The sequence below is a fragment of the Scyliorhinus torazame genome, chromosome 1 (assembly GCF_047496885.1).
Source record: "Scyliorhinus torazame isolate Kashiwa2021f chromosome 1, sScyTor2.1, whole genome shotgun sequence".
Classification (NCBI taxonomy): domain Eukaryota; kingdom Metazoa; phylum Chordata; class Chondrichthyes; order Carcharhiniformes; family Scyliorhinidae; genus Scyliorhinus; species Scyliorhinus torazame.
Genome location: NC_092707.1, coordinates 53,826,354 through 53,844,591, shown reverse-complemented (window position 1 = coordinate 53,844,591; position 18,238 = coordinate 53,826,354). Strand labels below are relative to the sequence as shown.

At 44.0% G+C, this 18,238-nt stretch overlaps 1 protein-coding gene across 1 annotated transcript in view; it reads right to left on the bottom strand.

Annotated features, from left to right (window-relative positions):
* LOC140406342 (ataxin-2-like) overlaps positions 1-18,238 on the bottom strand; it is a 195,925-nt gene that overhangs the window by 36,155 nt on the left and 141,532 nt on the right. The window contains 3 exon segments of the mRNA XM_072494465.1: positions 1,348-1,418; positions 1,858-1,974; positions 15,016-15,237. Of these exon segments, the coding sequence (XP_072350566.1) occupies positions 1,348-1,418; positions 1,858-1,974; positions 15,016-15,237 (410 nt within the window).

Sequence of the window (18,238 nt, the reverse complement as noted above, 5' to 3'; positions counted from 1 at the left end):
TGGTCCAAGAAATGGCTGATGAAATTCAACGTGGGCAAGTGCGAGGTCTTGCACTTTGGAAAAAAGAATAGAGGCATGGACTATTTTCTAAACGGTGACAAAATTCATAATGCTGAAGTGCAAAGGGACTTGGGAGTCCTAGTCCAGGATTCTCTAAAGGTAAACTTGCAGGTTGAGTCCGTAATTAAGAAAGCAAATGCAATGTTGTCATTTATCTCAAGAGGCTTGGAATATAAAAGCAGGGATGTACTTCTGAAGCTTTATAAAGCATTAGTTAGGCCCCATTTAGAATACTGTGAGCAATTTTGGGCCCCACACCTCAGGAAGGACATACTGGCACTGGAGCGGGTCCAGCGGAGATTCGCACGGATGATCCCAGGAATGATAGGCCTAACGTACGATGAACGTCTGAGGATCCTGGGATTATATTCATTGGAGTTTAGGAGGTTGAGGGGAGATCTAATAGAAACTTACAAGATAATGAATGGCTTAGATAGGGTGGACGTAGGGAAGTTGTTTCCATTAGCAGGGGAGACTAGGACCCGGGGGCACAGCCTTAGAATAAAAGGGAGTCACTTTAGAACAGAGATGAGGAGAAATTTCTTCAGCCAGAGAGCGGTGGGTCTGTGGAATTCATTGCCACAGAGGGCGGTGGAGGCCGGGACGTTGAGTGTCTTTAAGACAGAAGTTGATAAATTCTTGATTTCTCGAGGAATTAAGGGCTATGGAGAGAGAGCGGGTAAATGGAGTTGATATCAGCCATGATTGAATGGTGGAGTGGACTCGATGGGCCGAATGGCCTTACTTCCGCTCATATGTCTTGTGGTCTTATGGAATACCTTTTGACACCACAGATGATAAAAGCAAGAAATCGTTGTTTTAAAAAAAGCAAGAAGCTTTGCCCAAGAAACAAACTGAAGTCACTCTAGGAATGACGTGAAACTCGCCACCAGCCTGTACAAAGACAGTGCTGCGATCTCAATGCAGAAAATAAATCAAAACTTGTATAAAATGGTGCAGGGTTGAAGGGAATGGGGTCAGTGGCAATTGACTAAATGGTAGTTTCGTTTTTAATGCATGTTGATCTATAATTCACAAACTTTATTTACATACTGGATGTTACTGTGCTGCTTCGTTGATGTTTTGTTTTTGCTGGTGTCCGGGATCATGTTAATTTTCATGTGTTAAAATGGGGTCACAGTGGTAAATAGTTTGGGAAGCACTGCCACACAATATTCTGACGGTATCAAATAGAACAATGTTTTGAGGGAGTTTAGCAGGCCTGCCTCAGTTAAATCACACATATGTATAGACAGTGAAAATGTTTGGTACTGAAAAAGTACTCACCCTAAAGTCTTCCCTGAATTTTTTTAAATCTGCTATCTGTTTTTTATGATCTGAAACCATTGGAGATGTAGCTAGAAAGAGAACATAAACGCAAAATCATATGGAAAACGTGTTAGTTGTACCAGTCCGAAATCAACACTTTTGAAGTATTTTAAAGCAAAAAAGATCATGCGTGCAGTTTTAAATACATTATATTATATTATATAATAACCAGGTGTTGAAACACAACTTTTGCAAATTGCATGCCAGGGTTATTTTGACTCATACTGGTTTATAAATAGCAGACTATTAACTTCCAATAAGTGCTGGAAGATGGTGAATCAGTTGTTTGTGAGATTATGTACTGGTGACAAATTTGACAACAATTAAAATTATGTTAGCAACTCCAAGCTGTATGGGTGAACAGTTAAAAGCTTTCATAAGAGGGGGAGTATCTCCCTTCCTTTAGAAAAGTTGAGACAAACTGCACATAAGAATTCCAACAGATACATACAGACACACAATACTAACCCTTGATTCCTGGTTTGGTTAAGCTAGGGGGAGTATTACAAATTTCAATAGGCTTTGGATTCTCCTTGTTTACAGAGGGTGAATTCTGCTTCTGTTCCTGAAGCCTGGTTTCTTTAGCTGGAAATGGACACAAAGATAATCAGTTACTCTGAAAATAAATTTGTGCACAAATGCAAATATTGCAAACCAGACAAGAATTTTCCATGGACAATCCATCTACAAGAAGCTTAACAGCAATGACTGGCTTCAGTGCGGTGTCCCAATAAGCAAGCCTCAAACACAATTTCATCATAAGGACCATGCAATTTTCACATGACACCCAATAGGTGCTTCGTATGTGATGCATATCAATATTTAGCATAACGATTAGAACTTATCGCTGACGCACACAGTGAAGATAACCCCTTTTCTGCAGGATGCATTTAATATTAGATCCACCAAAGCACTTAGCAACAATTCAGTGGTATGTACTCAAGTATGCAAGCTATACAAACCAAATAGAACACAGCACTGTTAAACAACACCAGCACCGTTCAACATTTAAATCAGCTATATTAACACATTAAAAATGTCATGCAAGAGAAAGTTGCTGTTGCATAATACGCAATTCCAAGAAACTTAGTAATGCGCATTCCTAGAGTTGTCCGAACGCTAAAAATGGAGTGCCACAAAGTTCCACTGAAGCCCAATGAAAGCTGGAGAACAGCACCTCTTCTGATTAGGCACTTTACAGCCTTCTAGACTCACCCCAAGTTCAACAATTTCAGACCATGAACTCCGCCCTCCATTTTGATCTCCACCCCAAATGCCAATCTCTACCTTGTTCTCATATTTTTGGTTTCAGAGAGCGCAGACCTTTATTCTGCTATTAACACATTATGGTATTTGGCTTTTGGACAGTGCTGACCTTTATTCTGCCATTAACACCTACTCTGCACTAACACTTTGTGCATTTAATCTCATTACCACTCCCGTTGCCTTGTATTCCATGATATATTTACCATTTAACTTCCCTACCCTCAAACCTAATCCCCAACCTCCTCTTTATCTCCACCTGCACCGCACCCCCTCAAACTGCCTTTACATCAGCATAAAACCCATTACATCCCTACCTTTCTTTAGTTCCAAAGATATTGGATATTGATCTTTTAACTCTCTACAAATGCTGCCAAACCTGAGTTTTTCCAGCAATATGTTTTTATATTAAAACCAGTGTGCAGTGCTTCAATGGGGGAGGAAGGGAGAAGAGAAAACACAATGAGAGCGGTAAGAGCACATAGTAGAATGAAGTGTAGAACATTAACTAGATGAAGTGGAAGAACATTGTTAGCTCGGACTGGTGTGATGAAAGGTTTCTACCTGCTTGAATTGGAGATTGTGGAGTTGTGTCAAATTAAGGTGGAAACAAAGAAAGAGGGTTGGAATGAGGGAGAGAAGTTTTTGTAACAATGGCTATGGTTGATCTGTTAAAAAACTAAATGATACGTTTTACCTTCTTTCAAAAAAGATTTCTTGATGGAAATATAAATATTTAAATTTAAATTTTCTTCTGGGAAAGATGCCCCCAGTCCTTAATAATGTACCACTAGCTGGGGCTGAGTACTAAATTGTCTCACAGCTGTGACCAGAACAATCCTACATTCAATGGATTCAAACCTCAATGTGCTTTTCAGCTTCTCTCCGAAATGGAAAATCAGAAAACTGTTCTCAGACTAGTAAAACAACTTGTGCTGGTATAGCACCTTCAATATAGAAAAACATCTCACTGTGCTTCATATAGATAATCAAAATAAAAGGATGCTTAGTCAAAGAGGGGGAAAGGAAAATTCTAGACTTGTTAAATTTGGGCAAGGTTTTTACAATGTGATGGAAATTAATCAATTTTCTAAAAATAAAGAGAATGATTCTCAATAAAATTAAGCAAGTGCCTTTTCATTCTTAGGAAAAAAATGCAACACCCATGTTTATTGCATTCCTAAATAAAACTACTTGTATTTTATACAAGTAATAAAATGTCCCAAGGCACTTCACAGCTGTATTACCTAATAAGATTTCACACCAAGCGACAGAGAGGTCAGAAACCTGGCCACCAAGTCATCAGCAGCATCCTAAAAGGAAAAGAGCTAGAGGGACAGAAGTTTAGGGAGGGAATTCCAGAGGTTGGGGGCCAAGGCACAAAAAGCATAGTCGCCAATGATGGAACAATTAAAATCTGCAATGTGTAAGAGACCAGAGTTGGAAGGACCCCAAGCAATTTGCAGGGCTGAAGGAAATCCAATAAACAGAGAGACAACTCCTCAGAGGCAATGTTCTCCCTAAGAACAAAGAACACAGCACAGGAACAGGTCCTTTGACCCTCCAAGCCTGCGCCGACTGTGGTACCTGCCGAAACAAAACCGTATGCACTTATGGTATCCATCCATACCCAGCCCATTCATATATCTGTCTAGTTGCCCCTTAAATGCCGCTATCGTACCTGCTCCCACCACCTCCCCAGGCAGCACATTCCATATATTTACCACCCTCTGTGTAAAAATCTTGCCTCGCACATCAGTTCTAAACGTTTCCCCACGCACTTTAAACCTACGTCCCCTAGTACTCGACTCTCCTACCCTAGGAAAGAGCATCTGACTATCAACTCTGTCCATGCCACTCATAATTTTGTAGACCTCGATCAGGTCGCATCACAACCTCCATCGTTCCAGTGAGCTAAGGCCGAGTTTAACTAACCTCTCTTCATAGCTAATGACCTCCTTACCAGGTAACATCCTAGTAAACTGCTTCTGTGCCTCTCAAAAGCATTTACATCCTTCTGGTAGTGTGGCGACTAGAATTGTACACAATATTCCAAATGAGGCCTAACTAAGGCCCTGTACAGCTACACCATGACTTGCCAATTTTTATATTCAATGCCCTGACCGATGAAGGCCAGCATGCAGTATGCCTAAAGCATTTCAAAAACAAGGACTCCTACATCAGACTCCTATTTATTGACTACAGCGCCGCCTTCAACACCATAATCCCAGCCAAGCTCATATCAAAGCTCCAAAACCTAGGACTTGTCGCCCCACTCTGCAACTGGATCCTCGATTTTCTGACCAACAGACCACAATCAGTAAGAATGAACAACACCTCCTCCACAATAGTCCTCAACACCGGGGCCCCGCAAGGCTGCATACTTAGCCCCCTACTCTACTCCCTGTACACACACGACTGCGTGGCAAAACTTGGTCCCAACTCCATCTGCAAGTTTGCTGACGATACGACCATAGTGGGCCGGATCTCGAATAACGACGAGTCAGAATACAGGCGGGAGATAGAGAACCTAGTGGAGTGGTGCAGCGACAACAATCTCTCCCTCAATGCCAGCAAAACTAAAGAGCTGGTCATTGACTTCAGGAAGCAAAGTACTGTACACATCCCTGTCAGCATCAACGGGGCCGAGGTGGAGATGGTTAGCAATTTCAAATTCCTAGGAGTGTACATCTCCAAAAATCTGTCCTGGTCCACCCATGTCGCGCTACCACCAAGAAAGCACAACAGCGCCTATACTTCCTCAGGAAACTAAGGAAATTCGGCATGTCCACATTAACCCGTACCAACTTTTACAGATGCACCATAGAAAGCATCCTATCGGGCTGCATCACAGTCTGGTATGGCAACTGCTCGGCCCAGGACCGCAAGAAACTTCAGAGAGTCGTGAACACCGCCCAGTCCATCACACGAACCTGCCTCCCATCCATTGACTCCATCTACACCTCCCGCTGCCTGGGGAAAGCGGGCAGCATAATCAAAGATCCCTCCCACCCGGCTTACTCACTCTTCCAACTTCTTCCATCGGGCAGGATATACAGAAGTCTGAGAACACGCACGAACAGACTCAAAAACAGTTTCTTCCCCACTGTCACCAGACACCTAAATTATCCTCTTATGGACTGGCCTCATTAACACTACACCCTGTATGCTTCATCCGATGCCAGTGCTTATGTAGTTACATTGTATATGTTGTGTTGCCCTATTATGTATTTTCTTTTATTCCCTTTTCTTCCCATGTATTTAATGATCTGTTGAGCTGCTCGCAGAAAAATATTTTTCACTGTATCTCGGTACACGTGACAATAAACAAATCCAATCCAATCCTTCTTGACCAACTTATCCACATGCGTTGCCACTTGCAGTAATCGGTGGACATTCACACCCAGATCTCTCTGCCCGCCAGTACTTGCAAGAGTTCTACCATTTATAGTGTAAGTCCTACATGCGTTGTACCTTCCAAAGTGCACTACCTCACACTTGACTGGGTCAATCTGCCATTTCTCCGCCCAAGACTCCAACTAGTATATATCCTGCTGTATCCTCTGACAATCCTCTTCACTATCCGCAACTCCACCAATTTTTGTGTCGTCTGCGAACTAACTAATCAGACCAGCTACATTTTCTTCCAAATCATTTACATACGCCATAAACAACAAAGGCCCCAGAACTGATCTCTGTGGAACACCGCTAGTCACAGCCTTCCATTGAGAAAAGCACCCTTCTACTGCTACCCTCCGTCTTGTGCCCAAGCCAGTTCTGTATCCAACTTGCCAGCTCTCCCATGTGACTTCTCCTTTCGTACCAGTCTACCATGAGGTACCTTGTCAAAGGCTTTACTGAAGTCCATGTATACAACATCTACTGCCTTTCCCTCATCTATCCTCGTTGTCACTTCCTCAAAAAACCTGATCAAATTAGTGAGGCGCGGCCTCACCTTCACAAAAAAATGCTGTCCATCACTAATAAGTCCATTTGTTTCCAAATGTGAGTAGATCCTATCTCTAAGAAACTTTTCCAATAATTTCCCTACCACTGACGTAAGGCTCATGGCCTATAATTTCCTGGATTATCCCTGCTGCCCTTTTTAAACAATGGAACATTGGCTACTCTTCAGTCCTCTGTCCTCTAAACTGTGCATCCACACTGCAACCTAGAGATGTTGCATGGAAGGGTTTTGAAAACCATGATGAGAATTTTCAAATCAAGGCATTTCCAAATCAGGAACCAATGTCTGTCATTAAGTGCAAGGGTGGTGGGTAAATGGGAGTTGATGCAAGTTAGGATATGTGCAGTCGGAACATAAGAGAAGTAGGCCATTCGGCTTATCGAGTCTGCTCTACCATTCAAATAGATCATGGCTGACCATCTACCTCTATGCCATTTTCCCCAATAGCCCTATTTCCCTTGATGTTATCAGTATTGAAATCTATCAATTTTGAACAAGCTCAATGATCGAGTTTCCACAGCCCTCTGGAGTACAGAATTGCAAAGATTCTTCACCACTGAATGAAGAAATTGTGCCTCACCTTGGTCTTAAATGGTCAGCCTTTTATTCAGACTTCGTCCCCTGCTTCTCGTACAATTTTGGATAAGTTCCGGTTCACAGTAAGATACCAACAAAAATGTCATTAAACTAATTTTTCTTGCTTGATTTTGCCTGCAGATCCTCCCCCACACACCTCTGAAAATAAATCTTGTGCTTGCAACATTTGTATGCTTAAAAAAAAAAATCTTTATTGTCACAAGTAGGCTTACATTGCAATGAAGATACAGTGAAAAGCCCCGAGCCGCTACATTCCAGCGCCTGTTCGGGTACACAGAGGGAGAATTCAGAATGTCCAATTTACCTAACAGCACGTCTTTCGGGACTTGTGGTAGGAAACAGGAGCACCCGGAGGAAACCCACGCAGACACACGGAGAACGCGCAGACTCCGCACAGTGGGCCAGCCAGGAATCGAACCTGGGACCCTGGCACTGTAAAGCCATAGTGCTAACCACTGTCCTACCGTGCTGCCCGGCTTTTAGTAAGTCAATGGGTAAAGAACTTTGGCTGTAACTGCAACTTTAGTTACAATCTGATTTGTCCATTTCACCAAGTTGGGATATATTAAACACAATTACATTTTACAGAGGAAGAGAGAAAACAAAACAAGAGGTCAGTGTTTAGATGCAGAGTTGCATAGGTCAGAAGAAATCACCAAAAGATTAGTTTTTGCATGGTAGCAGCGGTTAGCACTGCTGCCTCACAGCAACAGGGACCCGAGTTCAATTCTGACCTTGGGTGACTATCTGTGTGGTGTTTGCAATGTTCTCCGAGAGTCTGCATGGGTTTCCTCCGGGTGCTCCAGTTTCCTCCCACAGTCCAAAGGTGTGCAGGTCAGGTGGATTGGCTATGCTAAATTTCCCTTTAGTGTCAGGGATGTGGTTAGGTTACGGAGACAGGGTGGGGAGTCGGCTGCAGTAGAGTGTCCACCTAGAGGGTCAGGGCAGACTCAATGGGCCGAATGGCCTCTGTCTGTACTGTAGTGATTTGATGGAATTTAGAGGAGGAGCCCCATAAAGGAGGATGAAAGTGGCGGAGATTATGCCATCAATGGTGGGGCTGTCCACCAACTTACTGGATGGAACTGCACTTGTCCGGAGTCCATTCGTATATCTAATCATAGTCAGTGATTCACCTGCTCCTCCTACTATTCCACATTGCTTTTTAAAAATATATTTTTATTCAATTATTTTCATTTTATACATAATACAAAGACAAAACAGCACAACCAATCCAAATAACAGCCCCCCCCCCCCCCAATCCTACCTACTACCCGTCAAACCCTAGCTCCACCCCTCCAAAAACACAGAAGCCTCCCCCTTCCCTTCCCTTTAGCAACTAATGGTGACCAGTACTTTGAAATACAAAATAAACGGCAGCCATCTTCGGTCTAACCCATCAATTGCTCCCCTCACGGTGTACTTGACTTTCTCCATCAGATCTCCCAGCCACACTGAGGCACTGGGTGGAGAAACTGACCTCCACCCCATCAGCACTCACCTCTGGGAAATCAGTGAGGCAAAGGCCAGGACATCAGCCCCAGCGCCTGTCTGCAGCCCCACTGAGTCCAAAACCTCAAGCAAGGCCACCAAGGGACAGGACGCCAGCTCAATTTTCCGAATCGCTGAAATTGTGCTAAAGGAGCACTCCCAAAAGCCCACAAGCTTGGGGCACGACCTGAACATATGCACATGATTGGCAGGACTTCCTGCACACGCTCGCACTTGTCCTCCGCCCCTGCAAAGAACCGACTCATCCTGGACCTAGTCAGGTGAGCCCTATACACCACTTTAAATTGTATTAAGCCAAGCCTCGCACATAATGTGTTTACCCGCCGCAGGGCCTGACTTCACACCTCATCATCCAACACTGGCCCCAACTCCTCCTCCCACTTGGCCTTTAAACCCCCCCCACCACCACCACCACCACCAATACGGAATCCTCTGACATAATCCGTCCATAGATACCACAAGTGCACCCTTCCTCCGACCCTGCAAGCAAAAGAACCCTCTCCATTATCGAGGCTGGTGGCACCACAGAGAATGTCAAGATCACTAGTTTTGCAAAGTTGCAAATATACAAATATCTGAACGAGTCAGATTGCGAGATCCCAAATTTCACCGACAGTTCCTCTAAACTGGCAAACTGCCCTCCAGGCTGTTTCACACCACTAACCTCTGGTTTTCTCCAAAGGAATAGACTTGACTAACTGTTTCATCTGACCCGATGCTGTCCCTCAAAAACACCATCCAAAAACAGTCCGTTTTCACAAGTACCTAGTTCTAACCCGCCAACATCTCTCTTGCCTCCACCATTGGGTGGGCAGCACGGTAGCACAAGTGGCTAGCACTGTGGCTTCACAGCACCAGGGTCCCAGGTTCGATTCCCCGCTGGGTCACTGTCTGTGCGGAGTCTGCACGTTCTCCCCGTGTCTGCATGGGTTTCCTCCGGGTGCTCCGGTTTCCTCCCACAGTCCAAAGACGTGCAGGTTAGGTGGATTGGCCATGATAAATTGCCCTTATTGTCCAAAAAGGTGAGGAGGGGGTATTGGGGTACGGGGATAGGGTGGAAGTGAGGGCTTAAATGGGTCAGTGCAGACTCGATGGGCCGAATGGCCTCCTTCTGCACTGTATGTTCTATGTTCACTGTTGCTAAATCATAAATTATCAGGCTGCTTGTCGAATGTCTAGCAGAAATCTCATATGATTTTGGATTTTCCAACATCGAATTGCCTCTGGTCCCCACTATGAAGTCTGCTCCCGAGCCAACAACTCCATCTTTCTCCTTGGCCAATGCACGAGGTTGAACCAGGTTGTTCGCAACCTCTGTCATATCTGAGCGTGCGATGAGCTTCTGATCACATATCCACATCATCATTAAGACCAAGGTCACAGGCCTGAAACGTGAACTGTTTTTCTTTCCACAGATTCTGCCTGATCTGTTCACTATTCCCAGCATTTGAGTTTCTATTTCAGATTTCTAGCACCCAGAGTATTTTGCTTTTGTTTCCATCATTGAAGCCATTTATTTTCACCTATGTAATGTCACAAGTCTCTACCTCAGCACATCTAATGCTGGAACCCTCTTCCTAGTCTTTGTTGTCTCTGGACTTGACTGTTCCAATGCAAACCTGGCCGGCGGCTCACACTTTCTTCTCTGTAGACTAGAGGTCATATAATACTCTGCTGTCTGTGCTCTTACTTGCATCATGTCTCATCCCCACATCACCTCTGTATTGACTAATCTACATTGGTCCTTGGTTAAGCAATACCTCAATTTTAAAATTCCCAACCCAGTTTCAATGTCTCCATGGCTTCATAACTCTCCATCTGTAATCTACCCAGCGCCACAACCCTGAAAACTTTCTAGCTTTCTCATTGTCTGACTTTTTGAGCATCCCCAATTTGAAACTGCTCCACCAATGGTGGCTGTGCGTTCAGCTACCAAGGCCTTAAGTTCTGGAATTTTCTCCCTCAGCCTCTCCACTTTTCTATTCTCCTTTAAGTTGCTCCTTAAGATCTACCTCTTTGACCAAGCTTTTGGCCATCTGCCCTAATATCTCATGTGGTTGCATCAAATTTTGAGTAATGTCACAAAGCGGTTTGACTGTTTTTATTACATTAAAAGTTTTGTATAAATACGAGCAGTTGTTGTTGTAGAAAGGCCAGAGTTAAGGGCTAAAAAGAGAAGATATGATTGGAGGATGTAAAGATTAGAGGCCAAGGCCGTGGGGATATATGAATAAATAAGTTTTAAATTCAATTGGGGCATGGAGATCTAATGCACAGAGCAGTGGGGATAAGGACATTGGGCAGAGTACACACACAATTGAAAGCTGGAAAAGTTGTCATTTATAGAAGGAGGAGAAAGAAGGGTGGCTGAAAAGGAGGACCTTGGAGACTTCCGGTGACGGCGGGCGGGAGGCGGCCGCACAATGGAGGGCTCCCGTTCGGCAACGGCATTTTCAGGGCTTTAAGCCCGGTCCCAGGGTCCGCGGAGGCGGCAGAAGCTGGGAGAAGGCACGGAGGAGGCACAGTGAAGACACAGGAGGAAAAAAAGAACAAAGAAAAATGTCGAGGGTGAGCAAGAAAACGGCCGGGGAAAAAACAGCTGGAGGTCCGTCGGGGAGTGGAAAGGTCACCACGGAGTCACCAGGAAAAATGGAGGCTGGAGCACCAGGGAAGGCCGCACTGCTTACGGCTGAAGAAATAACTAAGGTGATGGCTGCGGAATTTGAAAAGCAGTTGGCGCAGATTGCGAAATGCATGGAGACGGTGAGGAAGGAGATGAGGGAGGTTGAGTGTGCTGGTGGAGGAGGCGCTTTCCCCGGTGAGGACGGAGGTGGCGAGCACAGTGGCGGAGGTGCGAGAGCATGGGGAGGCGCTGAAGGAAGTGGAGGAGACGTTATTACAGCATGGTGATCAACTTGCCTCGATGGGTAAAGAGATGCGGAAGGTGATGGACATTAACAAGGATCTGCGAGGAAAAATGGAAGACCTGGAAAACAGATCCAGGTGACAGAATTTGAGGATTGTGGGGCTGCCCGAACGAGTTGAAGGACCGAAGCCGACTGAGTATTTTGCCGCGATGCTGGCAAAACTATTGGGGGAGGGGGAGGATCCCACCCGATATGAACTGGATCGGGCTCATCGGTCGTGGAGGCCTGTACCAAAGGCGAGTGAGCCGCCAAGGGCAGTGACTCTGTGCTTCCGTAGGTACAGGGTGAAGGAGAAGGTCCTGAGCTGGGCTAAGCAGAAGCGGGTGGTGCAGTGGGCTGGAGCTGGTATACGTGTATACCAGGACTTTACGGTGGAGCTGGCAAGGAGGCGGGCTGCCTTCAACCGGGTGAAGAGGGCACTGTACATTAGCAAGGTGCGGTGCGGCATTGTATATCCAGCGAAGCTGAGGGTGACTTACAAGCTCAGGGACTTTTATTTTGGAACGGCGGAAGCTGCGGAGGAGTTTGCGAAAGCAGAAGGACTGTGGCAGAACTGACAAATTGGGGAAAGGCCATGTGCCGATGTAACCTCATGATTGTATTTTCTTCTTTTTTGTATCACTGCGCGCGGGTGTCGAGATTAAAGGAGCCAATGTGGTATATATTTGGACAAGGGAAGGGACGGGACTTTCACTCGAAATGAGAGTTCTTTAGGGTGTAGGTGGATATGCGGGGTTTGTGTGCTAAAAGGGGATCTTTGGGCTTTCCTAGGGCCGGGCAAGTGGGAAAGGGACCCGGGTGGGGGCCTCCACGCTGGCCGGTTTAAACGGGAGTGAGGTGGGGGGGGGAGGGGCTGCGGCCATCGGAGCCTGGCAGAACAGGGTCCGAGTGGTCTAGCCGGGGTGTAAAGTTGGGGGGAAGGAACAGAGGTTGGGAGGAGGAGTTTTACAAGAGGCAGTGGACGGGAGGAGCTGGCGACCTGGGGCGGGTGTGGGGGGGGGGGGGGGGGGGGGGGGAGAGAGTGGGAGCTGTGTAAGATTAAGGGTGACTACGGGTAATCCCGGATTCCTTTTTGTCATTTGTTTATGTAAACATGTGGGTTGAGGTTCGGGGGTTGGTGGGTAGATGGGATCGTTGTTATTATGGGGACTGACATATCTTGCTGATTATTGTTTATTGTTGATGGATGTAAATGTGGGAGAAAATGTGAAAAAGGAGAATAAAAAAAAAAATTTTTAAAGAAAGAAAAGGAGGACCTTTGAGTAATCAAGTCTGAAGGTCAATAAAAGCGTGAATTAGGATTTCAACAGCAATGGGACTGAGGTCATAAAGGAAGCAGGCAATACTATATTGGTAAAGCAAGGAGTCTTGCTGACATATTGGATTGGATTTGTTTATCGTCACATGTACCGAGGTACAGTGAAAAGTATTTTTCTGCGAGCAGCTCAACAGATCATTAAATACATGAGAAGAAAAGGGAATAAAAGAAAATACATAATAGGGCAACACAACATATACAATGTAACTACATAAGCACTGGCATCGGATGAAGCATACAGGGTGTAGTGTTAATGAGGTCAGTCCATAAGAGGATAATTTAGGAGTCTGGTGACAGTGGGGAAGAAGCTGTTTTTGGGTCTGTTCGTGCATGTTCTCAGACATCTGTATGTCCTGCCCGATGGAAGAAGTTGGAAGAGTAAGTAAGCCGGGTGGAAGGGATCTTTGATTATGCTGCCCGCTTTCCCCGGGCAGCGGGAGGTGTAGATGGAGTCAATGGATGGGAGGCAGGTTCGTGAGATGGACTGGGCGGTGTTCACAACTCTGACATTTCTTGCGGTCCTGGGCCGAGCAGTTGCCATACCAGGCTGTGATGCAGCCCGATAGGATGCTTTCTATGGTGCATCTGTAAAAGTTGGTAAGCGTTAATGTGGACATGCCGAATTTCCTTAATTTCCTGAGGAAGTATAGGCGCTGTTGTGCTTTCTTGGTGATTGCGTCGACGTGGGTGGACCAGGACAGATTTTTGGTGATGTGCACCCCTAGGAATTTGAAACTGCTAACCATCTCCACCTCGGCCCCGTTGATGCTGACAGGGGTGTGTACAGTACTTTGCTTCCTGAAGTCAATGACCAGCTCTTTAGTTTTGCTAGCATTGAGGGAGAGATTGTTGTCGCTACACCACTCCACTAGGTTCTCTATCTCCCGCCTGTATTCGGACTTGTCGTTATTAGAGATCCGGCCCACTATGGTCGTATCGTCAGCAAACTTGTAGATGGAGTTGGAACCAAGTTTTGCCTCGCAGTCGTGTGTGTACAGGGAGTAGAGTAGGGGGCTAAGTACGCAGCCTTGCGGGGCCCCGGTGTTGAGGACTATTGCAGAGGAGGTGTTGTTGTTCCTTCTTACTGATTGTGGTCTGTTGGTCAGAAAATCGAGGATCCAGTTGCAAAGTGGGGAGCCAAGTTCTAGGTTTTGGAGCTTTGATATGAGCTTGGCTGGGATTGTGGTGTTGAAGGCGGAGCTGTAGTCAATAAATAGGATTCTGATGTAGGAGTCCTTGTTTTCGAGATGCTCTAGGGATGAGTGTAGGGCTAGGGAAATGGCGTCTGATGTGGACTGGTTGCAGCGGTATGCGAATTGCAGTGGATCAAGGCGTTCTGGGAGTATGGAGGTGATGCGCTTCATGATCAATCTCTCGGAAGCACTTCATTACGACTGAAGTCAGGGCCACTGGACAGTAGTCATTGAGGCACGTTGCCTGGTTCTTCTTCGGTGTATGATGGTGGTCTTCTTAAAGCAGGTGGGGACCTCGGAGTAGAGTATGGACAGGTTAAAGACGTCCGCGAATACCTCTGCCAGCTGGTCTGCGCAGGCTCTGAGTGCACGACCAGGGATCCCATCCGGGCCCATCGCCTTCCGAGGGTTCACTTTCAGGGAGGCCGATCTGACTTCGGAAGCTGTGATGGTGGGTATGGGTGAATTATGGGCTGCTGGGCCACTCATTATTATTAGATTATATATTATTATATGGAGCTTCAAGCTCATCTCTTGGTTGTAGGAGATGCCACGGTTTTGCGCCATCTTTCCAGCAGAATTATTTTATTTTGATATTTTGAGGGCTATTTTGAACTGGTGACCTTTTCTAAAACTCTTGGGTCAGCTTTTGCTCATTTCTGTGGGTACATATATAGACTAGCCCTATTGCCACCAGAAAATTATCAATATATCTATACTAAAATGGTATCAAATTTGCTCACCAAATCAAAATGAAAAACGTTAAAAGTGTGCAGAATTGTTATGCAACATTATAGCACAAATAGTAGGATACCACAAAACTTACAGAACCGAAAATAAATTACTTGCCTTCAGATGAAGGAGTAACAGCTCTAGTGGCAGCAGGGCTGGCTGGTGTAGGAGATACAGCAGCAGCAGGCAAGGTTAAAGGTTCAGCTGGGACACTGCCAGGTTGAGGAGAAGATATGATTATTCCACTTGAAGCATTTCCAGGATTATATTGGGATGGCTGGTTACCATGTCTTGGAGATCGTGGTCTGTGCGTTTTGGGAGATAAACGGGAGCTTGACCCTGAAGTTTCAAAGAACAAAAATAACAGTTTCAAATAATCACTTTACTTAACAAGTAACAAATCTAAACTACAAAAAGTATTGTAAATATAATCAACGGCTGTGTTACATGGTTTCAAATAGTAAATAGCATTCCCAGTAACCAGATTACATTAGTCATTCAAAAGCAATTTTAACAAAATTGCAGAACGAAACCCGGTCAATGAAAAACAGAAGAGAACCAATAAAATGGGGAAAGACCATTCAGCTCAAGCCTGTTTTCTTCAATACAAAAGTGTGCAGCTACAGTGGCTTCCAATTAAACCAAACTAAAATTCTGGAGGAAGATTATGGTCAAAGAAATAAGCTTCCTTGGCTGCTACATAAATTCAAGTTGTTATTGCACTGAAACTACAAGAATGTATTAATTTATGCTTGGGATGTTTGAATTACCCGGCTCTCAAATTCCAAAGAATTCATTGTTATTTGCATTTATATATTTTAACACATTTTGTTTGAATTTTGAGGGTTTGAATCTTTTGACAGGGAATGTTTTAGTGGTGTTCTCATTCTTGTCATGTGAGAGTACCTTTAAGAAATGGGTGTTTAAGAAATGTTCCTTTAAGAAATGGGTCTTTACTACTGCAGTGATGTCAGAGAGTGGGTGGAGCTGGGCTGTCTGTCATCTTTTTACTTTTGTTTTAGGCTGTTTGCTGCAGGGTGTGTTTTAGTTTCATTTTCAGTGTTGGAGCTGAAGTCAGACAGAGCAGGTGTACTGTTGATCTCTCTGCCATGAAAAGACTATCACTTGATCATTTGGTGAATTCAGAATTATAAATGTTCTCAGTAGTGAATGTAAACCTAATATGCTTCTGTTAAAGGTGTTTCTTTTGTCTTCTGAATGTTATTTGGGAAGTCATTAAGGATTACTTAGTGTTGTATTCTTTGGGGGTTGTATTTGAATTGATGGTTGCCAAGATGTTCACTGTATGTTTTAAAAAGGTTAATGTGAGTTCATAGAATAAACATTGTTTTGCTTTAAAAAATACTTTTCCATTTCTGCTGTACCACGCCTGTAGAGTGGGCCGTGTGCTCCCCATACCACAATCTATTAAAAGTTGTGGGTCAGGTGAACTCCATGATACACTTTGGGGTTCTCTAAACCCTGGCCCATAACATTCTCACTTTGTTAAATCACCTTGAAATACATTCCTACTCATTTACGTTGACATGTTGGGGACCATTCTAATTTTGTTAACAAAGATGATTGTCAAATTAAGTGGATAGAATATAAAAATAAAATCTCATTAAATACAAATTTCTGTACATTTGTATTTTATTACAGCAGTTTTAAATGAAAGTCCTCCTTAAAATTGGAATGGGTAGATTGTAGCGGCTTCCTTCCCCTGCAACTTTGGTCACCAGCCAGTTTTTGAAGCATAAATGGGGAAATCATGACATGAAAATCAGCTCCTCCATGATGCTCCACAATACTTACTCGTGAGAAAAATAGCTTGAATTTTCCCATTTAAAACGGAGGTGAAGTTAATTTTTTTTCTCAGTCTGTGGAACCCTCCTTCCCAAGGAATAGTGGAGACAAGGTCATTGAATATTTTTGAGGATATGGCTGATAGATTCTTAACAAGGGAATCAAAGGATACCAAGGTGCAGGCAGGTAATGGTATTGAAGCCATGATCTTATTGAAAGGCAGAGCAGGCTGGAGCTGAATAGCCAACGTCTGCCCCTAGTTCGTACATATGTACATATGTTTTTGAAATCTTCCGACGATCAATTTTGTGCATTTAGTAGGCAGTTTTGTTCTAAAAGCTTCATAACAAGGATTAGGCAGTGCTCTGTCCTAATTGATTTCACACAGTTTAGGAGTGGCAGATTCAGAGGCATTCATTTCAAGTCTAATCCAGGTGTGCAATCCAACTGTACTACAGTCTAAATTCAAAGAAGCCCTGAATTTTAAAATATATTAAGAACAAAATTAAAATGGGTCTACAATTTTAAGAAGTTTGATGTGCTCTGTTGAATGCACTATGGACAATTACTGATAAACACTACAATATGCACTGAAAAATACATCCAAGTATTGTAGGAACTTCACTTTCTACATAATAGAACATTTTAAATTGACCACACACCCATGAAACTGAACACCAAAATTCTCTTTCTGACCCCAAAGCTAGCTAAAAGAAAATTGCTCCCAATTAGGTACTATTGTTTCTATTTCGAAATAGTCGACAACCCTCCTCAAAAAAGCCACCTTTACCCATTTGTCCTTGCAAACTACTGCCCTTTCCTCTCCCAAAATTCTTGAACATGCAGCCTCCTAAATCTACACCCAGCTTTCTTGAAAATCAAAATTTGAATCTCTCAAACCAGGTTTCCAACACTTCCTGAGCAATGAAATGTTTCTAAACAAAGTCTTCCATTCCTTAACCACATACTACCCCTTGGTGACATTATCCACAGACGTGGGTCAGCTCCCACGTGCTGACAATACTCCACTCTATCTCTCTTCTACTTCTCTCGACTCCCTTCACTACCATGTGCTGTCAAGCTGCTTCACTAACATTCAGTCGTATATGAGCCATAATTAACTGAAGAATTAAACACTGGGAAGACTGAAGCCAGGTTGTGTTGCAATGAAATGCTTTAATTTGGTAATTAAGCACAGCTGTCCCCAGTAGGGGAAGGATTAGGGAATCATTAATAAATCAGTTCACTTTGAATGTCTGGGAGGAACGGGGACAATCTTTGACTTAGTCTTGAAGTCTTGGAAATAACCCTGCTTTACTACTGGTTAGCCTCAGACTCCTTCTTCAACATAAAATTATTAGAATGAACCTGATACAATTTTAATCACTTCCTTTCGCAATCAGTCCGGTTTGAAATGAGGCAATCTCATAGTCCAAAGCATAAAGGTGTTCTCTAAATGCAGTTTGTTATTGTTAAGCAGTCACACAATTTGGTAAAATGCCTAAAAAACAAGAGCTAAATTCAACATTTTAAT